At 41.7% G+C, this 26,428-nt stretch overlaps 1 protein-coding gene across 3 annotated transcripts in view; it reads right to left on the reverse strand.

Moving 5' to 3' along the window:
* The window catches only part of ARL6 (ADP ribosylation factor like GTPase 6), a 52,071-nt gene that overhangs the window by 23,555 nt on the left and 2,088 nt on the right, over positions 1-26,428 (reverse strand). For all 3 annotated transcript variants that reach the window (XM_059688039.1, XM_059688038.1, XM_059688041.1), the window contains exons 2-5: positions 22,003-22,152; positions 10,960-11,021; positions 10,233-10,301; positions 5,601-5,695 (exon numbers count right to left, since the gene is read on the reverse strand). In XM_059688039.1, coding sequence (XP_059544022.1) covers positions 5,601-5,695; positions 10,233-10,301; positions 10,960-11,021; positions 22,003-22,125 — 349 coding nt within the window. In that variant the 5' untranslated portion in view covers positions 22,126-22,152. The remainder of the gene's footprint in view (positions 1-5,600; positions 5,696-10,232; positions 10,302-10,959; positions 11,022-22,002; positions 22,153-26,428) is intronic.

Consider the following 26,428-nt stretch of genomic DNA (forward strand, 5'->3'; position numbering starts at 1 on the left):
TCCTCCCTAGAGAGTTGCTCCCTACAGCTGGGACTGGCTGTGTGCTTTCAGACAAATAAAATAGCAGAGCCCTGGCACTGATTACACTCCCAAATCTCACTTCCTGTTGCCCTGGGAATTGGCTTCAGGAGCATATTATCTGTAGGCCAAGAGCTGTTGCAGCAGAAACAGTTTCCCTCTGTGACTGAACCCCAGAAGGGGTGCTTGGGCTGGACCTGTGGAGGTCAGGGGTCATCATTACTGTGAAGGAAAAACAAACCTCACCCCCAAGCAGCCAAGGTGGTACAGCCCTAAGGAAGCTACAGAGGCTCAAAACTGTGAGGCCAGAGAGGATAAAAATCTTACAATTCAGCGCCATCTACTGGAACAGAGTAGAAAGGCCTCCTCAGAGATAAATGGGAAAACAAAAGAGAACAGTGAACACCATGAACCACCACAACAACAATGACCAGAAAGAAAACGAAAAATCCCCAGAAAACAGGCTGGAACACATGGAATTATGTGAGTTGAATGACAGATTTCAAGATTGCAGTTCTGAAAATACTCAATGAGATGTGAGAAAATACTGACAAGCAATTCAGCTCACTCAGAAAACAAATCAATGAACAAAATGAGTATTTCTCCAAAGAAATTGAATTTAAAAAAAAAGAATATAGCAGAAATCCTGGAAATGAAGCAAGAAATTAAGAGTGAGCTAATCTGTGATCCCACTTCTAGGAATATATCCCAAGAAACCAGAAACACCAATCAGAAAGGATATATGCACCCCTATGTTCATAGCAGCACAATTCACCATAGCTAAGATCTGGAAACAGCCTAAGTGCCCATCAGTAGATGAATGGATTAGAAAACTGTGGTACATCTACACGATGGAATACTATGCTGCTCTAAAAAGGAAGGAACTCTTACCATTTGCAACGTCATGGATGGAACTGGAGAGCATTATGCTAAGTGAAATAAGCCAGTCAATAAAGGAAAAATACCACATGATCTCACTCATTCATGGACAATAGAGACCATTATAAACTTTTGAACAATAATAGATACAGAGGCAGAGCTGCCTCAAACAGATTGTCAAACTGCAGCGGGAAGGCCGGGGAGGGTTGGGGGGCAGGAGGTAGGGGGGTAAGAGATCAACTAAAGGACTTGTATGCATGCATATAAGCATAACCAATGGACATAAGACACTGGGTGATAGGGGAGGCTAGGGGACTGTCTAGGGCGGGGGGATAAAATGGATACATATGTAATACCCTTTGTAATACTTTAAGCAATAAAAAAAAAAAAAAGAGTGAGCTAATGATCATAGAAAACAGAACCAACCAGAGAAAAGAACTAGTGATATTGAAGATAGGAATCAAGAAATGATGCAGAGGGAAGAAGAGAGAGACCTGAGAATAAAGAAATACAAAATAGCCCTATGAGACCTCCCTGACTCCATAAAAAAATTTACATTAGAATCATAGGAAAGTAGAGGAGAAAGAGAGAGAGAGAGCATGGAATAGTCTATTAAAACAAATAGTGGATGAGAACTTCCCAGATCTATGGAAAGAACTAGATCCTCAAATCCAAGAAGCAAACAGAATACCTAGTTACCTCAATCCAAAGAGGCCCTCTCCAAGGCACTTGGTAATGAAGCTGTCAAAAATTAGTGACAAAGAAAAAAATCCTCAAATCAGGGAAAAGAAGCAATGGCCTGTTCTGGCTCAGGCTTTAGATTTTCCTAAAATCTCTCAAACATGTGGCAGCTGGCGCCAGCATACCCCATATCACTCAATAAGAGGCCCAAGACCCGGCACTAGCACCAGCCTGCCTTGCTTCACAGCTTCATCATTCCTGGGCACCTTCAAGCCAAACATAAGTAGCAGCCATCTGCAGATCACTCTATAGGTTGTGCTGTGAGCCCCCAGGCAGGGCACAGGCAGAAGACCAAAAAGAAAAAAAAATCCAAAATATGAAGATAGTGTAAGGAGCCTTTGGGACAACTTCAAGTGTACCAACATTCACATCATGGGGTGCCCGAAGGAGAAGCGAGAGAGCAAGATATTGAACACCTATTTGAAGAAATAATGACAGAAAACTTCCCCTACCTGGTGAAAAAAATAGCCTTACAAGTCAGGAAGTGCAGAGAGTCCCAAACAAGAGGAACCCAAAGAGGTTCACACCAAGACACATCATAATTAAAATGCCAAAAGTTAAATACACAGAGTCTTAAAAGCAGCAAGAGAAAAACAGTTAGTAACCTACAGGGGAGTGCCCATATGACTGTCAGCTGATTTCTCAAAAGAAACTTTGCAGGCCAGAAGGGAGGGGCAAGAAATATTCAAAGTGATAAATAGCAAAGAACTACAACCAAGATTATTCTACTCAGCAAAGTTATTTAGAATTGAAGGCCAGATTAAGAACTTCACAGACAAGAAAAAGCTAAAGGAGTTCACCACCACCAAACCAGTATTACATGAAATGTTGAAGGGTATTCTTTAAGAAGAAGAAAAAGATAAAAAATATGAACAATAAAATGGCAATAAATATGTATCTATCATCAACAACTGAATCTAAAAACCAAACTAAACGAACAAGGAATCTAATGAACAGAATAAACTAATGAATAAAATAGAACCAGAGGCATGGAAGCATGGAATAGACTAATGAATCTCAGAGGGAAGGCAGGAGGTGGTAAGAGATTAACCAAAGAACATATGCATTTATGCTTTACTTATGGACGCAAACAATAGGGCAGTGAAGGTCGGGGGGGTTGGGAACTGGGTGGAAGGGAGTGATGAGGGTGAAAAAAGACAAACATCTGTAATACTCTCAATAATAAAGATTAAAAAAAATGTATTCCCAACCCATATAAAAGACCAATAATTTTTTTAAGTGAAAAAGTCACATAAAGAGTAAGGCTGTATAATTTCCCTAAAAAATATCTGAATAAGCTTGAGATTGTGTGATAAAGATACCAAAGGTATTGGGGTTAAACAGCAAGAATTGTTAGAAGGCACACCACACTATTTCTGATTCATTTCTAAACATATCCATACTTCCTTTAAACAACTATGCTTTTCTAAAAGTCCTAGCACAAAGACCACTTAAAAAATTTTTTTGTGTGTGGAATCTCAGAGGGAAGGGACAGGGATGGGTAGGTAGGAAGAGATCAACCAAAGAACTTGTATGCAGCCCAGGTGGCATGGATCAGTGGTTGAGTGTTGACCTATGAACCAGGAGGTCAAAGTTCGACTCCTGGTCAGGGTTCATGTCCGGGTTGTGGGCTTAGTTCCCAGTGGGAGGTGTGCAGGAGGCAGCCGATCAGTGATTCTCTCTCATCATCGATGTTTCTATCTCTCTCTCCCTTTCCCTTCCTCTCTGAAATCAATAAAAATATATTTAAAAAAGGGAACTTGTATGCATATATGCATAATCCATGGGCACAGACAATAGGGTGGTGAAGGCCTGGGGCAGGTGGCAGGGAAGACTTGAAGAGATCAGTGGGGGAAAATGAGGGACATACCTAATACTTTCAACAATAAAGATTAAAAAAAAATTTTTTCCAGGCTTGAGTAAGGCTAGAAATGTTGAGTTCCACAATACATACTAGAACATTGTAGTGTGAAAAAAAGAAAGAATATCCATCAAGAGGTAAATAAACTGTGATTCACTCATAGAATGGCATATTAGACACCATTAAAAAAAATAATTAGATGTAATATATGCAATCTGATTTGAAAAGATTTCTATTATTAGTGTTACTTGAGAATGGAAAGATGCAGAAAAGTGTATAAAATATAATCCCATTTTAGTAAATAACAATGACAATCCTCATAGTCCCCAACCCTACACAGGGTGGGACAAAAGTAGGTTTACAGTTGTTTGTATGGAAATACAATAATCTATATATATATAAAAGGCTAACATGCAAAGTGTCCCCACGGGAGTTTGACAGGGAGACCGGGAGATCGCTCACTCGCTATGACGTGCGCTGACCACCAGGGGGCGGCGAGGAATGAAGGAAGGCCCTGGCTGGCAGCCGGAAGAAAGGCCCTGATTAACCCTGATTGCTGGCCAGGCCTAGGGATCCTACCTGTGCATGAATTTCATGCACCTGGCCTCTAGTTCAGTGATGGCGAACCTGTGATATGTTTGTCAGAGGTGACATGCAAACTCATTTTTTTGGTTGATTTTTCTTTGTTAAATGGCATTTAAATATATAAAATAAATATCAAAAATATAAGTCTTTGTTTTACTATGGTTGCAAATATCAAAAAATTTGTGTATGTGACAAACAGCACCAGAGTTAAGTTAGGGTTTTTCAAAATGCTGACATGCCGAGCTCAAAAGGTTCGCCATCACTGCTCTAGTTGATAAATAATCCTATCTAATAAAAGAGTAATATGCAAATTAACTGCCACTTCGCAATGAAGATGGCAGGGCCCACAGCCAATAAGGAGGGAATATGCAAGCTGATGTGACAAGGCGAGAGGTGGAAGGTGGCTCCAGGCCGGAGCAAAGGCGGTGCTGGTAGCCAGGGGAAGGAAGGCCTATTCTTGCACGAATCTTCATGTATCAGGCCTCTAGTAATATAAGAATAAACTGTTTTGAGTACCCACAACTGTAAATCTACTTTTGCCCCAATTCAATCTATTTTTGGTGCCTGTGTGTGTGTCATATAGATAGTAGATATAGATGTATGGTATGGCATATATAATTGTCTGAAAGAAAAATACCAAATGATTAATATTGATATCTTGAAAGAATTTTTAAAAGAGTTCCCACAATAAATATGTAAGAAATGCTGTGATTGCACATACTTACATACATACATGCATGAAAAGATGGCAACCAAAATCATTTTGATAAGTATTGAGATACATGGATTTTTACTTTCTTCCTTATTCTTTCTTTCTATCTGCAAATTTGCTATTGACACATATCCTATCTAATAAAAGACAAAAAGGGTAATTGACTGTACCTTCGCTACGCTTCCCATTGGCTAATCAGGGCAATATGCAAATTAACCGCAAACAAAGATGGCGGTTAATTTGCATACTAGGCTCCAAGCAGTGGAGCGAAGCCAAACGTACCCAAAGCCTGCCAAGCAGCAAGGCCTCACGGCCCCAGGATCAGAGGAGCCGGGAGGCCTCATGGCCCTGGGATCAGCGGAGCCAAGAGGCCTCATGGCCCCAGGATCGGCAGAGTCTCGAGTCCTCACGGCCCGGATCAGCGGAGCGGAGGCCTGATGCCTGGGGGGCGGGGCTCTGGCCAGAGCCCAGCCAGTGCGAAAGCCTGGGTCCCGGGTGCCAGCAGCCAAGGGAAGGGAAGGCCTATTGCACGAATCTCTTCGTGCAACAGGCCTCTAGTTATTTATACAATCAGAAAAAAGGATGTTTTTATTTGGGGGAAAATAAATATCACCGACCTGAAAAACACTGCAAAAAGCTTTGCAATTTAAAAAACATATGGTGCTATAGCTAAAGATATTATGAGTTATGCATAAAGTTTTTAAGAAAAGTTAATTGTATAGTGCAGGCAATACTTTTTGCCAACACCAAAGACAAAACATCCTATGTAAACATACACATACACATACACACACACACACATACCTGGATGATTCAGAAGAGTATCAAGTTCTTCTTTGGCCACAACCATTCTTAATCTATCACTACTATCAATGACAAAAATAATGGCTTGTCCATCTCTGTATAATATAAAGAATGACAAAAATTATAAGATAAACTTACCCAATTTCCCATGTTTGCTCTCCATTTGCATGTCGTAACCTGTGTATTATCTCTTCATATCCTATGTGCATTTATCATTATAGGCTTTGGGACTGTTTCTTATTAGTTCACATGAGTGATTAATATATTAATCATTAGTGGTTATAACATAATTTCTTTTCACTTAGATGATAATAGGGTAAATTTAATGACTTGTTATTTCATAATTTAAAAAAATTACAATAAAACCACAACCCATTACACAGATATAACCATTATTAATTTTTTGTGTAAATCAATTTTGACACTGTGTATAGTCACATGTGAATATCTACATCTATACAAATGGAATCCTCCTGTTTTATACACTGCCTTTTTGATATATATGTACATTGACCTTTTTCACTGTATAATTTGAACCACTTTTATATGAAACATTAAAGTTCTACACTAGTGTTTCTCAAATAATTTTTACCATAACCATAGTGAGACATACATTTTACATTAAGATGCAACAGACACATAACTATATGTAAATATATTTGAAATAGGTCCCCTGAAACAATACTTACAAATAGCTTTTATTTAACTCTATTTTATTTTTTAAGCTGATAGCTAATCACTGAACTAGTTTAAGGGTTCACTTACAGATCACAGAGGCACTTCAAAAATCACTGATTTCCCTCCTCACCCTTTCTTTTAATAGTTGTAAAGTATTCCATTGCATGATGTGCTATCAAATATTGTCAATCTCCTATCATTGGACTTACAGGTTATTTCTAATTTTCATAATTATGAAAAACTTCAAGATAAATATTCTTCTAAATACATTTTATAATTTCTTAACATTTTAAAGATCTGTTCTTAGGAATAAAATTTCTAGGAGTATATATAAAATTTAAAGTTTCAGATAAACATTGATAAACTGCCTTTCAGAAATGCTATATCAATGTATACTACTCCCAGCATTTTTCCTACCCTCTTTCAGCATGGTCCTTATCATTCTTTTCAATTTTTGCAATTCTAACAGTATATTATTTTACTTTGTATTTCATGAATTGCTAGTGAAGTTCAATAACTTTTCATATATTTATGGGACATTGATATTTTTTTGTCAATCACTTATTCAGTCATAAATTAAGATTTTAAAGTTCAATATCATTATTAATCACATAAATATAAAACTAAAACAACTTTTAAAAAATACTTAAAAATATATATTTGTATTATTTCACAGAGAGATAGAAACATCAATGATGAGAAAGAATCATTGATCGTCTGCTTCCTACATGCCTCACATTGGGGATCGAGCCCACAACCGGGCATGTGCCCTGATTGGGAATCAAACCCTGATCTCCTGGTTCACAGGTCGACGCTCAACCACTGAGCCACACCGGCCGGGCTAACACAACTTTTGAATACCACTTTCTCCTGTCACTTAAAAAAATAAATGCAGATTATCACAGTCATATACTACACTGGTACAACTAGAAATATCTTTCAAGAGCTTTAAAGACAGTCAATCACTTTGAGACAGTAATTTTATTTCTGCTATTTACTCTATGGAAAAACAAAGTGTGACAAAGATTTATGCACTAAGATGTTAATTGAGGGATTGTTTATAATCTTCAAAAACTGAGAATAGCCTTCCTACCCAAATAAAAAAACGATTGAGCAAATTTTGGCGCAAGTATATGAATAATAATAGGCAGCCATTAGAGTTACAATCTTTGTGCATTTCTCCTGATTTCCCTTATAGAATGTCAACTGAAAAAGAAGGACAAAAAGTATGTATAGTGTATAATATTAGAAGGCTCCTTCCTCAATTATGTAAAGTGTAAATTGTATATTTCAAAAACAATCTTTTAAATCTTTTAGTCTAATAGCTCAAAATGCACTTGTTCTCTAATAATCAGAAAAGTATAGAGACACAAAAAATAAATTTACTATTTTTGTAAACTCGATAGTAAGCATTTCACTATTTAACCTACAATTTATCTATAATATTCATGAATCCAGTAACTTCTTCCAAAAAAATTTTGAAGGGAATTAAAATAAACAAAAGTTACCTTGTTTTACTATTTTCTACGTATTTTTTTATTTTTTATCAAGTAATTAGAATAAAAATTATTTTTAAAAAGTAGCTAAAGTAAATATGTAATTGTTATTTATTTAAAAAATATTTTTATTTATTTTTTAGAGAAAAAGAGGAAGGGAGAAGGAGAAAAACATCGATATGAGAGTGGAATATCGACTGGCTGCCTCCTGCATGCCCCCTACTCGGGATTAAGCCTGCAACCTGGGCATATGTCCTCACTGGGAATCAAACCTGTAACCTTGGTACATGGGATGATGCCCAACAAACTATGCCACACTGGCCAGGGAAAATACATTAATTTTAAAAAGAATTTTTCTAAAACCACTAATTGAAGCAGGAATTAAAATTTCTATACTAAAAACTCAGGGTTTCTTAAAAAAAAAAAAAAAAAGTAACTCACATTTCCCCAGGAAATTTAATGCAAGATACCACACATGCCACTTTCCCTTTTTCAAATTGACCCTCAGATCTGAAATACACTTTTCCCTCTACCTCAGAGGTCCTCTGGATCAATATTTGATTTAAAGAGGACTTCAATCTATTAAAATATTCATTGAAAAAATATCTGAAGTAAATCTTCTTGGTTCCTATCTGAGAAATAAAATGTCTGTTCTCATATTAGCAGGAAAAATTAACCAATCTAAATCAAAATCTGATCTGGCAGTCATCACACACCATTTCAAGGCAAGTATTCATAAGAGGCATTTAGTCAAGATATATTGCTTACAAGTTTCAGATTCTAAAAGTGAGTTATACTGCCTTTAAATGAAGAGTCCTAGTAATATTAGAAGTTAATGAATTCATTTTAACACTGAATAGAAACCCTGAGAGGGTGTAACACATCTGGATGCTAGTAACTTGACAGCTGTTAATCTAATGTGAGTAGCAAGTGCTTGATTTGCATATGCTGACAAATATCTTTAGAACTGCTTATAGAACAAATGGGTTAAGAGTACTGTTATTTTAATTAAATTTATTCAATAAATATTTACTGACGCATACACCCAGCATTATACTTGGCCTTGAAATAATCTGAAGGAAAAATAATCCCTGCCCTTGAAGAGGAGTTCACGAGACTTTAAGATGTAATAAGTGTGATTACAGAGATGTGAAACTACTGTGTGAGCACTGGGACAGAATAACTGGGCAAAATAGTGAAATTTCATAGAGGAGGGGACTTTTGAGCAAGTCCTTAACGCAAGGGTAGGGAATTCGGCCTGCAGGCTGAATAATGCTCAGGAAATCATTTGGTCTGGCCCTGTCAAGGCATGAGGGGTGAGTTAATTAAATGTCTGACCAAATATAACAGGCTAATTTTTAAGTTAATAATTTTGTATGGCCTGCGAATGATGTTATAAATGTCCAAATGGCCCTTGGCAGAAAAAGGTTCCCCACCCCTGCCTTAAAGTATGACTATATTAACCTTAAGCAGCAGAGTATAGTAGAACTAGGTGTGGAAAACAGAGCAGTCCTGGCTGGTGTGGATCAGTTGGCTGAGCATCACCCGTGCACTAAGAGGTCATTGGTTTGATTCCCAGTCAGGGCACATGCCGGGGTTGAAGGCTGGATCTCTAGTAGGGGGCGTGCTGGACACAGCCGATCAATGTTATGCTCGAACATCAATGTTTCTCTCTTGTCCCTTCCTCTCTCTCTAAAAAACCAATAAACTATTTTTTTGGTTTGTTTTGTTAATCCTCACCCGAGGATATTTCCTCATTGATTTTTAGGGAGAGTGAGAGAAGGAAAGACAGAGAGAAACATCGATGTGAGAGAGACACATCAATTGGTTGCCTCCTGTATGAGCTCCGACCAGGGCCCAGGCTAGGGAAGAGCCTGCAACCAAGGTATGTGCTCTTGACCAGAATTGAATCTGGGACCCTTTGGTCCGCAGGCTGATACACTATCTACTGAGCAAACCAGCTAGGGCAATAAACAATTTTTAAAAAATATATGTATCTTTATTGATTTCAGAGAGGAAGGGAGAGGGAGAGATAGAAACATCAATGATGAGAGAGAATCACTGACTGGCTGCCTCCTGCACGCCGCCCTGGGGATGGAGCCCACAATCTGGGCATGTGACCTGACTCGGAATTGAACCCTGACCTCCTGGTTCATAGGTCAATGCTCAATCACTGAGACACGCCAGCTGGGCCAATAAACTATTCTTAAAAAAAAAAAAAAAAAAAAAAAAAAAGAGAGAGAGAGAGAGGGAGGGAGAAGAACACATGCAAAAGCCCAAAGTTATAAAAGATTTCATGCATATGAGAAATAATGTGAAGTATGACTGTCTTTTATAAAATTAGAAAATGCACTAAAGTATATAAAAAATAAACACTGCAACCCAGCCCATGTGATCACTTGGATTTCTAATCATTATTTGTTATTATGACATACCCAACATTCACGATTATACTTACTTATAATAGTGTTCCCAGAGGTTTCTATATCTTCCTTGACCTGACATGTCAAACACTGTAAAAGACAAACTAAAAAAAATAAAACAACAAAAAAACCATGACTATATTATAAGCTACTAACTTTAAAGTGTAACTTTTACTTAAACTTTTAAATTGCTTTCAATAAAAGAAACCACTCTTGAGCCTTGGCCAGTGTTGCTCAATTGGGTGGGTGCCCTCCCATGCCCTGAAAGGTTCTGGCTCGATTCCCAGTCAGGACACACGTCCTGGTTGTGGGCTCAGTCCCTGGTAGAAGGCGTGCAGGAGGCAGCTGATCAATGTTCTGCTCTCACATTGGTGTTTTTTTCTCTCTTTCCCTCCCCCTCTAAAAATCAATAAAAAATCTTTTAAAAAAAAAGAAAAAAGAAGTCATTTTTGAATATACAATATTCAACTTGGGCCAATTTTCAAGTACAAATGCTATAAAATAAATTTGTTGAATAGAAATATGATTTTGTAATGAGTAACATAAAAAAACATGTTTTCTTTGCTAGTGAGGTTATCAACATTTATCTAAAATCTAAATTCTAAAAAATAATCCAGAGGAATTGGTATAAATATTTTAACACCTATGGACTCCTGAAAAAACAAAGTACTTTTTCTAAGAATAGGAGGAATGACTAGAAAGATCTAATATTATCATTTTTACCCACAGCTTCTTAGTCACAAATATAACAAAGTGAATTACCTGGATGATTTGAATTTCTCTATGCTGAATCCTATTGTTGGAACTATATCTTGAGATTGAGCCTTTAAGATAAGAAAAGACAAAGCTTAGAAATTTGCAATTATCAAAGATGAATTGTTTTCCTCAAGTTAAAAAAGAGCATCCAGGTTTTCCAATTCTAAAAATCTGTTACTAAACAGATAGCAGGTTTTGCAATGGGATCACTGGGGGTAAATTCTTTATAGAAGTTTAAGGTTTACTAATTGTGAATTTTTATGACATGTATTAATTCACATTTTGTGGCTTGCTGCAAGTTAAATGGACTTAAAGTGGTTTGATAAGTCATGCTGAGTTCACATAGAGGATTTTTAAATCTTTCAATACATACTTATTGGTTTACATACACTATGGGGAATGTCCTCATGTCTGGATGGTATAAACCAGTGGTCAGTAAACTGCGGCTTGCGAGCCACATGAGGCTCTTTGGCCCCTTGAGTGTGGCTCTTCCACAAAATACCACGTGCAGGCGTGCATGTACAGTGCAATTGAAACTTCGTGGCCCATGCGCAGAACTCGATATTTTGTGGAAGAGCCACACTCAAGGGGCCAAAGAGCTGCATGAGAGCCGCAGTTTGCCGACCACTGGCTATACACAGTCCCTGCTCTCATGGAATTTATAATCTAGACTAGAGGCCCGGTGCACAAAAATTTGTGCACTCGGGGGGAAGGGAGGGTCCCTCAGCCCGGCCAGTGCCCTCTCACAGTCTGGGACCCCTCGGGAGATAACGCCCTGCTGGCTTAGGCCTGCTCCCAGGTGGCAGAGGGCAGGCCCAATCCCTAGGTGCAGTCCCTGGTCGGGCTCAGAGCAGGGCCGATTGGGGAGTTGGGGCGCCTTCCCCTGTCATGCACAGAGCAGGGCGGATTGGGAGGTTGCGATGCTGCCCTCAGTCACGCTCAGGGTAGGGCCGATTGGGGGGTTGGGGCACCGCCCCCTGTCACACTCAAGGCAGGGTCGATAGGGAGGTTGCGGTGCCACGCCCTGTCACACACAGAGCAGGGCCCATCAGGGGGTTGGGGAGCTCCCCCCTGTCAGGCACAGAGCAGGGCCCACCAGGGGGTTGGGGAGCTACCCCTGTCAGGCACAGAGCAGGGCCCATCAGGGGGTTGGGGAGCTCCCCCTGTCACGCACAGAGCAGGGCCCATCAGGGGGTTGAGGAGCTCCCCCCGTCACTCACAGAGTAGGGCCAATAGCGGAGTTGGGGCACCGCCCCCTGCCACGCACAGAGCAGGGTGGATCAGGGGGTCGGGGCGCCGCCCTCTATCACACACAGAGCAGGGCCGATCAGGGGATTAGGGCGCCGCCACTGTCACACTCAGGGCAGGGCCGATGGGGAGGTTATGGCTCTACCCCATCACACACAGAGCACGGCCCGTGGGGGGGGGAGGGGGGTTGGGGCGCCACCCTCTATCAGCCACAGAGCAGGGCCGATCAGGGGGTTGGGGTGCTGCCACTCTCACACTCAGGGCAGGGCCGATGGGGAGGTTATGGCTCTACCCTGTCACAAACAGAGCAGGGCGCATCAGGGGGTTGGGGCGCTGCCCTCTATCACCCACAGAGCAGGGCTGATCAGGGGGTTGGGGCGCCGCCACTGTCACACTCAGGGCAGGGCCGATGGGGAGGTTATGGCTCTACCCTGTCACACACAGAGCAGGGCCCGTTGGGGCGCCACCACTCTCACACTCAGGGCAGGGCCGATGGGGAGGTTATGGCTCTACCCTGTCACACACAGAGCAGGGCCCGTGGGGGGTTGGGGGGGTTGGGGCGCCACACCCTGTCACACAGAGCCGCAGGGCGATCAGGGGGTTGGGGAGCTCCCCCCTATCAGGCACAGAGCAGGGCTGATCAGGAGGTTAGGGCGCCTTCCCCCATCACAAACAGAGCAGGGCGGATAGGGAGGTTGTGGCTCCGCCCCCCTGTCACACACAGAGCCATAGGGCGATCCGGGGGTTTGGGCGCTGCCCCCTGTCACACTGATCCTGGTGCCGGGAGGCCTCTCGGCTCCGCTGATCCCGGTGCTGGGAGGCATATTACCCTTTTACTATATAGGATAGAGGCCTGGTGCATGGGTGGGGCTGGCTGGTTTGCCCTGAAGGGTGTCCTATGGGGGTCCCCACAGGGGTGCCTGGCCAGCCTGGGTGAGGGGATGATGGCTGTTTGCAGCTGGTCACACACCCTTCAGGGTAGGGGTCCCCGCTGGGGTGCCTGGCCTGTCTGGGTGAGGGCCTGAGGGCCGTTTTCAGGCTGGCGGGTGACTGAAGCTCCCCCACCGCTCCTTTTTTTCTTTTTTTTTTATTCTGGGCCAGCTTTAGCTCTGGCTCCAGCTCTGAGGCCTCTGCTGCTGAAAGCAGGTATCTGGCTTGTTTGTGTTCTATAATCGAAACAATGTATAACTCCAGCTCTGAGATCCCGGCGGGCTGAAAGCAGGTTTCTGGGGTTTTGTTTAGCTTCTATATTTGTAACAATGTTTCAAACTGCAAGCTCAGAAGCCGTCAAGGCAGGCAGGGAACGTTGGAGTCCTCCGTCACTGAAGCAAGCAAGCCTCATGTTCCCTTCCAGCTGCCTGGCTGCCGGCCGCCATCTTGAATGACAGTAAATTTGCATATCTCCCTGATTAGCCAATGGGAAGGGTAGCGGTCGTACGCTAATTACCATGTTTCTCTTTTATTAGATAAGATGATTAGTGCCTAGTATCCTTCCACAAATAGCTTTCTTTTTGTTGATAATGTTGGACAAAATTCATTTCCTGCTAAATAAGCAATTAAGTTATAGACAAACACAATTTGGGGCTGCGATTAAGTGCAATGAGGTGTTTGGGGTGGGAGGCAATGGGGCAGAGGGTTGTTAGGAGGCATGGAAAAGGGGTACTCAGGAAAAGCTTCTCTGAGGAGGTGAAATCTGACCAAGGAGTGAATATCAAGAAGAGGAAAAGTTATGACAAGATCTTGGCAAAGAACATTACAGTGAAATGACCCTAAGACAGGAAGAAACTTACCACTTGGGGAAAGTATAAAGCCTATATGTCTAAGGCATATTACATAAGAGAAAGAGCTGTATGCAACAAAGTAAGGAAGGTACGGCCTTGAAGGCCATGATGAGGAATTCTTTGTGGAGAGACTGTAGGTGGGCAAGAGTACAGCAGGGAATCCACTGACAAGTCCCACAGGCAAGTAACATACCCTATACTGGCAACTTAACACAGTGTCTCCTAACATTTCCACTATCAAAACTGTTCCTTACTTTGATTAAAAATCACCCACCTTCTGATCCAGATGCCTAGAGGTTATTCTTGACTCTCTTCTTTTTTATATTCTCTATATAGCCATTCAATAAGCTTCATTAGTTCCATCTTACTAATTTAGGTCAGACCCTTATAATTTCTTGCTTTTAATTATTATAACAGCCTCCTAATTACTCCTAATTGCTAATAGGCTACCTTACTTAATTTCTCTAAGCCTTAGTTTTCTCAAATTTAAAATATATTGTCCTTAGCTAAAAAAGTTATCATGAAAATTAAATGGGTTAATGGATGCAAGATACTCAACAGTGTCTGGTCCATAGCAAATACTCAACAAACGTTTGCTATTATTATAATTACTCTCAGTGATTTTATTCTATTCCCAATTTTCTCCATACTCCCGTAAGTTTAACTTAAAAAAAAAAAAATCCCCCTTCAGTTCATCTGATTGTTTTTATGTGAACACAGGAAGAATAGAGAAGAAATTGTTGCCTCACATCTTAAGTTCACTTTGCTAGTCTACTGGAAATCCTATCTAATAAAAGAGAAACATGCAAATTGACCATAACCCCGACACCCTTCCCACTGGCTAATCAGCAGGATATGCAAATTAACTGCCAACCAGATTGGCAGCTGACAGCCACGCAGCTGAAGCGAACAGGTGGCTTGCTTGCTCCAGTGACGGAGGAAGCCAACGTTCCCGGCCTGCCGCTGCCAGCCTCTGAGCTGCACTCTAAGCAACTATGTTGCAATTATAGAAGCTAAACAAGCTCCAGAGACCTACTTTCAGCCAGCTTCGGCCTCAGAGCTTAGAGCTGCTGTGATGGCAACAGAGTTTCAATTATAGAAGCCAAACAGATCCAGAAACCTGCTTTCAGCCCTCAGAGCTGGAGCCGGCTCTCAGCTCCAGTGACAGCTATAGATGGTAAATAAATCCCAGAATAAAAAAAAAAGAAAAAAAGGAGAGGCTGGGAGCTTAAGTTGCCCCCCAGCCTGAAAACGGCTCTCAGGCCCTCACCCAGACTGGCCAGGCACCCCAGTGGGGACCCTCACCCTGAAGGGGGTGTGACCAGCTGCAAACAGCCATCAGCCCGTGATCCAGGCTGGCCAGGCACCCAAGCAGGACCCCCACCCTGATCCGGACACCCTTCAGGGCAAACCAGCCAGCCCCCACCCGTGCACCAGGCCTCTATCCTATACTACAGGCAGAGCGGGACAGCGCGAGCTGCCATCCAGGCCCCATGTGCAGCCCTGGGCAGTGGGGCATAAGCCCCACCCCCAGCCGGGACCCCTGTGTACCACCTGAGCCCCCAGCTGGGACCCCCGTGCCACCTAAGCCCCGCACTGCTAAGCCTGCCCCCAGCCGGGACCCTATGACTATTGGAGAGCAGGAAAGTGCCGCTGGGCCCTGGGTCGCTGTGGTGATCCGGCCATCGGTAAGTAGAAAAGTGCAGCCTGTAGGCAGCTCCCAGCTGCGCCTGATCCGGGAGCAGGAAAGCAAGCCCAGCCTGCGGGCAGCCCCAAAATTTGCCTGCTCCCCAGTTGCCATGGTGATCCGGGAGCAGGAAAGCAAGCCCGGCCTGTGAGCAGCCCCCAGCTGTGCCTTCTCCCCGGTCGCCATGAGGATCCGGGAGCAGGAAAGCAAGCCCAGCCTGTGGGCAGCCCCAAACTTCCCCTGCTCCCCAGTCGCCATGGTCATCTGGGAGCAGGAAAGCAAGCCTGGCCTGCGGGCAGCCCCAAGCTGGGCCTGATACGGGAGCAGGAAAGTCAGGCCTGCGGGCAGCCCCCAGCTGGGCCTGCTCCCGCTTGCCATGGAGACCTGGGAGCGGGAAAGCCCAGCCTGTGGGCAGCCCCCAGCTGGGCCTGCTCCTTGGTCGCCATAGCGATCTGGGAGCAGGAAAGCCCGGCTTGCAAGCAGCACCCCCATCCTGGCCACAGCTCAAGGGAGAGTACAGCACACCGTGGAGGCCAGGAGCCTGAGAGATCAACACAGAGGGGCTCCTGCTCCAAGCCTCCATGGTGTGGCTGAGGGCAGGCCCCAGCAGAGAGAGAGAGAGAGAGACACACACACACACACACACGGGATGCCTGCTCCGAGCCTCTGCTGCCAGACTGTGGCCATCAGTAAGACATCCACTGAGGGCTCCTGGACTGTGAAAGGGGCAGGCTGGGCTGAGGGAACCCCACCCCCCGGTGCATGAATTTCGCGCACCGGGCCTCTAGTCCTATCTAATAAAAGAGAAACATGCAAATAGAACGAATGGCAGAACCAACCAACCAATCAAAGTGTAATATGCTAATGATATGCTAAGGCTGCTCAACCACTTGCTGTGACATGCACTGACCACCAGGGGGCAGATGCTCTGACCAGTAGGTTAGCTTGCTGCTGGGGTCTGGCCTATTGGGACTGAGCAAGATGGGCCGGCACGCCCTGGAGCCCTCCTGCGGTCCCTCCCCGGCTCGATCGTGCACCAGTGGGGTCCCTCAGCCTGACCTGCGCCCTCTCACAATCTGGGACTCCTCAGGGGATGTCGGAAAGCTGGTGTCAGACTGAACCCACAGGCTACTCCCCTTGGGAGGGAGCCAGAAGCTGGGCTCATGGCTGACGAGCGCTGCTGTGGCAGCGTGAGCCTCTCTCAATCGGGTCTGACAGGACATGAGCCTGCGGCAGGCACTGCGGGGCCTGGATGAGTAGGAGCGGCAGGTAGGAGCTGCAGGCGGTGTTGGACTGTGGGTTTTGGCCCAATCCCTGCAGGCCACCCAGAGGGACCCTGCCTGTGCATGAATTCATGCACTGGGCCTCTAGTTTAAAATTAAAATGGAAAGAAACTGCAAAGTCACTGGAGCTTGGTCCCTTTAATGGGACCAATGTGCCAGTGAAAAGGCATTCTCAGAGCTACCTTTCTGAAGTTTGTTTATTCAGCCTTTCCTTCCTTCTTATGAAGTGCCTAGTATTCTTCCAAAAATATCTTTCTTTTTGTTGATGATGTTGTGCAGAATTCATTCCCTGCTACTCAGATTCATGCCTCATACTTTCATTGCACAACAGATTTGGAATAGTCTCCTAATTTTTATTGTCCCCAAATACCCTACTGTTTTGATCTTAAAAGTTTCTTGTGCCAATCTTGTGATAAAATCATCAGCTATTTATTATTAGGAAAAACATACCAATAATAAAAAAAGTGAGGAAGTTAAAAGATTTAAGGTCTCTCTGAAAATTGAAGCCTTGCCTAACTTCTTCACAAACTCTTTTGTTCCCAGAGAAGCTCCTTTTAACTTGCTATTTTACTTAATAGGGATAAAATTAATCAACTCTGTTTTCCTCCTCTCACTTCTAAAGTTCTAATGGAAGATAATTAGAAATAAGAAACTCCAAAAATTAAGCAGGATAGAACAAGATATGTAAGCTGATGTTTCTACATTAAAGTGGGATTTATTTTCCTCTACAGAATTTCAAAAAATAGTCTCCAACATTACTCTTCCTCTGCTCTATCCAGGAACAAATGAATTATGATCATTCTCAAAATTGGACAGGGAATGGTATGAAGTCAACAAAGAGCATAGGAATTATTACTTAAGAGGGATAGACCTCTTAGGGCTGAGACAGCCCAGGGATAGACCAACATCAACAAGGAGAGGATGAGATTTCTGAGAGAGACTGTATTTGGTTAGTTTCAGTAAGTCTAGTAAAAATTGTATCCTTGGTGCCAGCAAACATCACTGCCTGTCTAAAAATAAAAATGAAAAAAAAATCAGCCATCAATCTCTTTGTCCAAAACTATATTTAAGTGCCAAGCAATATTCTAGGGGTTCAGTGTTAAACAATATAAGATCCATGTGCTTATGGAATTTAAATTTAAATTTATGGAGGAAATTTAGTAAACAAGTTACCAACTGAAAATGCAAGATAATTTCAGATTATTTTAAATGCTAAGAATATAAAACTGGATGATGTGGTAGAATGAAAGCATGCTATGTTGAGAATGGGAGAAAAAATAGGAATTTTAAAGAAATGTGTTTATAGAGTGCATCTATCTCTAAGAAATATAGCTAAGACCATATTCTTGAGAAGAATAACATGTTAAAATGTACCTCTTCTCTCCCTATTCATCAGTATAGAAAACACCAGCAACTTCAATATATAAACAATACATCAGCATTAGGACGGCTTAATATTAAAAATCAGTTTGGGTCTAGAAGTATTTACTTATCTAGCAATTGACTTTATCCACACAAAAATATGGGACTACATTCCAATAAAATGAGATTTGTAATATTTTGTAGCACATTTCTGATACAGTATTGAAGATTTCTATAATTCACTTAATTTATTACAAGTAATGTTTCTAAGACTAAACTCACAAGAGGCTCTTCTTTGGTTCAAATGTAGGGAGGAAGCAAGTGTTGTATCTATACCTGTGTGACAGAGGTTTGGGGGTCTTTAAGAAGTCCCTTTCAAGCAACTTAGTCTACTCTCAGACTAGAGGTCAATTTTTCTGAAGAAAAAGGATAGTTGCTAGTTCCACAATTCAGAGAGAACACTGGCTGGGTACCCAGATTTTCCTGCAGGCTGTCACTAATGTGGTGTATAAAATGGGAATATCAGAAAATTTCAAGATGACATATTGAGTACATGCTGCTTCCTTCCTGTTCTACCCCAAATCTCTATAAATGACAGAATAAATTATGAAAATTGTAGGGAGTGGCTCTAGAGTTATGCCTCGGATTGACCTGTGGCAGAGCCACAAACAAGTCCCAGCTTAGAAGGCAGAGCCCTCTTAGCATAATTAAGCTTGACCTTATGGGCGCCCCGATCCTTCCTGGGTAGCTAATGGGCTGTGGGAGGTGCTGCAAGTGCTGCCAAAACAAGTGAAACTCACAAGAACATTGTAACTGTGGTGACCACTACCTTGTTTACCTCTGGCTATAAAATAAAGGCTCAGCTTGCTGTCTGGATCCTTCTCTATGGGCCTCATCCAGGCACAGGAGATCCACTGAGCCCCAGCTACATTCTCTTTGTCTTTTCTTTTTCTTTCCTTCCTTTCCTCCTTTCTTCCATATATATTATTGATTTTTTTACAGAGAGGAAGGGAGAGGGATAGAGAGCTAGAAACATGATGAGAAACATCGATCAGCTGCCTCCTGCACACCCCCCCACTGGGTATGTGCCTGCAACCAAGTACATGCCCCTGACCGGAATCAAACCTGGGACCCTTGAGTCTGCACGCTGATGCTCTATCCACTGAGCCAAACCAGTTAGGGCTGTCTGTCTTTTCTTTAATTCTTCACCACCCCTCCTCAGGCTCACCAAACCCTTGTCTGTGCTGACACAGCACAGAAAATAAATTCTCAAGTTAAAAATAAGAGCAAGTGTCTTCAAAGGACCAATAATGTTTAGGGAGAAAGCTATTCCCATCCATATCAAAGATTATTCCTATGGTAATAACCATGTCTTGGGGTAGAAATCACTATACTTTGGGGATGATAGAGGAACAGACTGTAATTTCTATTTTGTTCTTTGAATATTATTTCTCTCAATTTGAGTATAGTGATTGAGTATAATATAGTGACTGAGCATAGTGATTGAGTATTTGAGTATAGTAGACACTGGGGGGTTATTAACTGTGGCTCTGGTTTTCATCATTTTGTACTTATTGGAGATAATTTTTAAAAAATTTCCTTTTGAGGCCAGTTGAGTATGGTTCTACTTTTTTTGTTGTTGCCATATATCCATTGTTCTCTAAATTCAATTCTGGACGCCCTCCAATTAGATAGGATGCTATTATCTTCCTCTTAAGAACTGATAAGAAATTTCTTATAATCACCTAGGTCAGAAGACAGACTCCCATATATGTTGGCTTTTTAACCCACTCTTTTCCTTACTGGAGAAGAATCTCTTTTTCCCTGTTTCCATATAGAGAAAACTCCATTATAGTGACACTCCTAGTTTCTCTACCTCCCCTACCCCAATTTATTCCTCTCCATGAGGGGGGAATATGACTTCTTTGCTCAGTTTGTCAAATGGAACTGAATATCCTTGGTTCTGCCTGTCTGTCTGTCTGTCTCATTTGAGAGCCACATGCTTTCCCCAAGCATGTATTCTCACCTTTTCTTAGCTATGCAGTAGACCTAGAAGAGCTAGATCCTTCCTTAAGGAGGAAACATTGAAAGTTTGGAAGGCTAAATTTCAATTCAAGAGTGTGTTAGCAAGTCCTCTGGCCAGACTTAAACTTTGCCCTGCAAAATCAACCTTTTCAATAAAGCTGTTATTTTTTTGACCTCTGACTAATTTCAGCATCTCAATGAATCTCCACTCAGCTGGGAAATCCTCTTAAAACATCTATATTACCTTCCAAATCCTTTTTCAGCTTAACCCAGCTACTTCAAACTAATTCCCACCTGAAAATACATCAGTGGTTAGTTGTTTTTAAATGGCAAACTCATCTATGTAGAAGTAGGGAATAATGACCAGAAGAAAAGAAATAATGGCATTTTGTTAATTCCAAAGCAATCTCCCACTAAATAGAAGTAAAACTGAAGCTGTTGCAAAAGAAATGGAGCAAGAAGTCACTCTACCCAACCAGAAGCACTATTTGGAGGCAATGAAGTCTACCTTTAAGTACCATATTTAGGGGCAATATCCCCACTCTCTACTCATTCAGTCATTAAGAGTACCAGCTTCCTAATGTTTGCCCTATCTGGACAGTCCATGTTATCTTTTCATTCAACTAATGGTTTAAGTGAAATTAATTGACTAATAGTTTTTACCTAAATAAAAGTATTTATAACTATAAATGTTGGTTGTCTTCCAACATGCACTTTCACCTTCTTCTATACTTACAAGACCCCTATTATTTTTAAAAGCAGTAATAGATGTTCTGCTTAAAAGATCCAGCCAGTACAGATAGGAGTAGCCAGTGAGGCCTAAGAGTCATTAGTTGGAGTGTCTGGGTAAGTTCTTCCAAGACGGCTTATTTAGGAAGAAGGCCTATTCTTTTGTCCTGTCTTTTCTCCTTCTTGTGACTTAGAATAGAGATATGACAGTCAACCAAAGTGACCATGTGAAGATCCTGAGGATAAAAACCAGGCACTAAAAATAGCAGAGCAAAAAAATGGAAGGTAGCTGGATCTCTCGTGACCATGTATCTGCCATACCTGCCCAGGAATACCTCCTCTGGACTTATTTAGAGGATAACAAAAGAAGGCTCTATTTTATTTTAGTCCACTATTATGTGGGTTTCCTTTATATGTAGCAAAAACTAGCTTTAACTTATGTGTCATGTGTTAAATGTGCTAGCTTTATATAGTTTTCAATTATTAAAACAATAAACTTATACACTTATTACTTAAATGACGTAAAAGTCATCTTGCTTATTACTACTAACATGCATACCATACTCATGAGAAACTGCCTAGTTATCCACAGAACCTGTAAAAATGATTCACCTTTCCTTTTGTTTTGCTCTTCTTATAGAGAGCCAAAAATACAGCAAGACTAGCTGAAAGTAAACTGGGAAAATTTGTGAAGATCTTTTGAGAAAAAAAGACATTTGGAAAATATACCAGTTTAAATAAGATTTACCTATATATCTGTGAAAAATATACTGCAAACAATGGCTTACTGATACTTATTAATTTAATAAGTTCCCCACCCCTACTGTTAATAGGATTTCATAACATGATTACATGAAGTTATAATGGCAAAATAATTTTGCATTTTAACTTTCTCTAGAAGAAAATACATAAAACACCTAACAAAGACACTTACATTTGAAGGTTTGAGTTTGTTAATGATGGTTGTTTTGCCACTATTATCCAGCCCAAGGCACAGAACATGGACCTCCTTCTTCTTCAGGCCCAGCAACCCTGAAAGTCTGTCTAGCAATCCCATACTGCGATTCAGATATTTATAAACCAGCTGCAAGTCAGAAAAAAAACCACATTATCCACAGGCACATTAAGTATGGAAAATATGAGCATGTATATAAATATTTAATAATATAAAGACACAATGATGTGAAAACCATGTCAATGTAGCTTTGCATTTAGTAAACAGAGTATAAGCTGATTACCAGAAAGGAGCCAAAATTGAAATGCAGATCGGCAGCTTATAACCCCTGGCAACATAGAATAATGCCCTGGAAATAGCTGTACATTTGTCACTGTAATTTTGTAATATTTAAGAAGAAATCCTGGTTAAACTCAGTATCTGTGGAGTCCACCATTTGTGACACATGAAAATATCTGCAGCCTTTTCTGGAAATTTGGAACAATGTATGGACAATGGGGTTCGTGGCAAGGTGGGGAACCTTTCTCTGACAAGGGCCATTTAGATATTTATAACATCATTCGAGGGCCATACAAATTATCAACTTAAAAATTAGCCTGCTGTATTTGGCTAAACATTTAACTAACTCACCCCAGACCAAATGATTTCGCGGACCTTATACAACCTGCAGGCCGATGTTCCCCCCACTAATGTGGAGGCTAAGGCTGAAGCTTGGAAGTAGGAGGCAGACAAAAAAAAAAAAAAAAAAAAAGAGAACTCCGGCCCGTGTGGATCAGTTGGTTGGAGTGTCGTACACCGAAAGGTGATGTGTTAAATTCCTGGTCAGGGCACCTACGGGAGGCAACTGACTGATGTTTCTCTCTCACATAGATATTTTTTCTCTCCCTCTCTTTTCTAAAATCAATAGAAAACATACCATCGAGTGAGGATTAAAAAATTTTTTTTTTGCCCTAGCCCGTTTGGCTTAAGCAGCGGTTCTCAACCTGTAGGTCTAGAACAATGAAAATACATCCTGCATATCAGATATTTTCATTACGATTCATAACAGTAGCAAAATTACAGTTATGAAGTAGCAACGAAAATAATTTTATGGTTGGGGGTCACCACAACATGAGGAACTGAATTAAAGGGTCGTGGCATTAGGAAGGTTGAAAACCACTGGAGAGCATCAGCCGGAGGACTGAAGGGATACAAGTTTGATTCCGGTTACCTTACCTCGGTTGCAGGCTTGATGAGGCAACCAATCGATGTATCTCTGACATTGATATTTCTCTCTCTCTGTCTCACCCCCTCCCTTCCACTCTCTAAAAATCAATGGAAAAATATCCTGGGGTGAAGATTAACAACAACAACAACAGGAGAACCAAGATGGCGGCATAGGTTAACGCCGGAGTTTGCTGCTTTGAACAACTACTTCAAAAGTGACACCAAAAAACGGAAGGGACATCACCCAGAACCACAGGAACGCTGGCTGAGTGGAAGTCCTACAACTAGGAGGAAAGAGAAACGCATACGGACACTCAGAGGAGGCGCAGTGCTGAAGTCAAATTCTGAGGTGCGGAGTGCGCGGAGCGGGCTGGCGGAGGAGGGCGCGGTTGGCGTTTTCAATCGGGAGGGAGTCGCAGACTCTGAGCACCAGATCCGGGCGAGTCTTTAGGGACCCAGACTCAAACGGGAGAAGCGGGACTGTCTGGCTTCGGTCAGAGCGAGTGCAGCTTTCTCTCCGAGCTTTGCAGCGGGTGCTGGGACTCAGAGAGGCAGAGCCCCTGGGGACAGGACTGAGAGCCGCCATAACTGCTCTCTCCGGCCCACCCTGTTGATCCTGTGCGACCCGCCCTGCCCACGCCCTGCACAGAGGCATTTGCCCGATAGCCTCAGGCAAAGGCTAGATTAGCACCTCCCTAGAGGACAGAAGTTCTCTCACTGCTGACACAGCTGATTCTCATAGCCACTTGGCCTGGAGGTCAAACCCTCCCTGGAATTAGCTACAACAAAGATTTAACTATAAGACTTCGAACAAAGACCACTAGGGGGTGCACCAAGGAAGCATAACAAAATGCAGAGACAAAGAAACAGGACAAAATTGTCAATGGAAGATATAGAGTTCAGAACCACACTTTTAAGGTCTCTCAAGAACTGTTTAGAAGCCGCCGATAAACTTAATGAGATCTACACAAAAACTAATAAGACCCTCGATCTTATATTGGGGAACCAACTAGAAATTAAGCATACATGGACTGAAATAACGAATATTATACAGACGCCCGACAGCAGACCAGAGGAGCGCAAGAATCAAGTCAATGATTTGAAATGCGAGGAAGCAAAAAACATCCAACCGGAAAAGCAAAATGAAAAAAGTATCCAAAAATGCGAGGATAGTGTAAGGAGCTCTGGGACAGCTTCAAGCGTACCAACATCAGAATTATAGGGGTGCCAGAAGATGAGAGAGAGCAAGATATTGAAAACCTATTTGAAGAAATAATGACAGAAAACTTCCCCCACCTGGTGAAAGAAATGGACTTACAGGTCCAAGAAGCGCGGAGGACCCCAAACAAAAGGAATCCAAAGAGGACCACACCAAGACACATCATAATTAAAATGCCAAGAGCAAAAGATAAAGAGAGAATCTTAAAAACAGCAAGAGAAAGAAACTCAGTTACCTACAAGGGAATACCCATACGACTGTCAGCTGATTTCTCAACAGAAACTTTGCAGGCCAGAAGGGAGTGGCAAGAAATATTCAAAGTGATGAATACCAAGAACCTACAACCAAGATTACTTTATCCAGCAAAGCTATCATTCAGAATTGAAGGTCAGATAAAGAGCTTCACAGATAAGGAAAAGCTAAAGGAGTTCATCACCACCAAACCAGGATTATATGAAATGCTGAAAGGTATCCTTTAAGAAGAGGAAGAGGAAGAAAAAGGTAAAGATACAAATTATGAACAACAAATATGAATCTATCAACAAGTGAATCTAAGAATCAAGTGAATAAATAATCTGATGAACAGAATGAACTGTTGATTATAATAGAATCAGGGACATAGAAAGGGAATGGACTGACTATTCTTGGGGGGGAAAGGGGTGTGGGAGATGTGGGAAGAGACTGGACAAAAATCGTGCACCTATGGATGAGGATAGTGGGTGGGGAGTGAGGGCGGAGGGTGGGGCGGGAACTGGGAGGAGGGGAGTTATGGGGGGGAAAAAAAGAGGAACAAATGTAATAATCTGAACAATAAAGATTTAATTAAAAAAACAACAATAAAAACAACAACAACAACAACAAGAAAAAGAAAAAAAAAGAAAGAAAAATTGAGACTCTGGCTACATCATTTGAACCCACTGGCTAAATCTTTTTCTGAAGCCAGCTCCAACGTTTTATTTTGCAAAAATATGAATAAATACTAAATTCATGTTTTTGTTTGTTTGCTTGATAATATTCAGTTTAGGTTACATTTCCTATTATTAGAAACAAAGAATTCTGATATATAGGATGTCCTCCCAAAATGTCTACACACACCTTGAATAATTATAAAGGCAGTGTTTATTAAAACGCATTTCATTTTTGCTCAGCTGGTGTGCTCAGTGGTTGAGCATTGACCCATGAACCACTAGTCATTGGTTCGATTCCTGGTCAGGGCACATGCCCAGGTTGTGGACTTGATCCCCAGTAGGGGGAATGCAGGAGGCAGCCAATCAATGATGATTCTCTCTCAATGATGTTTCTATCTCTCTATTCCTGTCCCTTCCTCTCTCTCTAAAAATCGATAAAAGCATCTTAAAAATACATTTCATTTTCAAAACTGAGCTATCAGCTGTTTAAGTGTATATACATTTTTTTTTGACATCTTGTATTTATCTTAATTTTTCCATAGTTTTTACATTTATTGCTGGCAAGCCACTACAAATTCATTTAGGAAGAAGTTTATGTATAATATATACACATGCGTGAACACTCACAGTTTATCAAACCTTAATATCTGTTTTTTTAAACTATAATGTATCTGAAGTAGCCTGTTAAGTAGTATTTTAAGAAAGTAAATACCGATCTTAGATTTTAATCTAGTTTTCTTAAATACTGTGAAAGTTTCTTTAACTCATCCCTGACTTGTTCATTTGTTTATTAATTCATTCTTTGGGGGGAAAAAATCCTTCCAATGCAAACCTTAAATAAATCTCCATTAGAAATCCAAACAGAAGTATTTTGAAGTCAAATAAAACAGCTGATAACACATTGCTCACTATGTGGTCACCTGTTCATATCCTTCTAAGGCACTGGCAAATTTAGATGTCAGGTTTCCAAATGAAACTTCCCAAAGGTGTTCCCTTCAGGTCCATGGCCTACCCAAACATTACTATGTGGGTGGGAGAAGAAATATATTTCTCTGCCAGCCCTTAACTGCTA

The sequence above is a fragment of the Myotis daubentonii genome, chromosome 3 (genome assembly GCF_963259705.1).
Source record: "Myotis daubentonii chromosome 3, mMyoDau2.1, whole genome shotgun sequence".
In the NCBI taxonomy this organism is placed as follows: Eukaryota; Metazoa; Chordata; class Mammalia; order Chiroptera; family Vespertilionidae; genus Myotis; species Myotis daubentonii.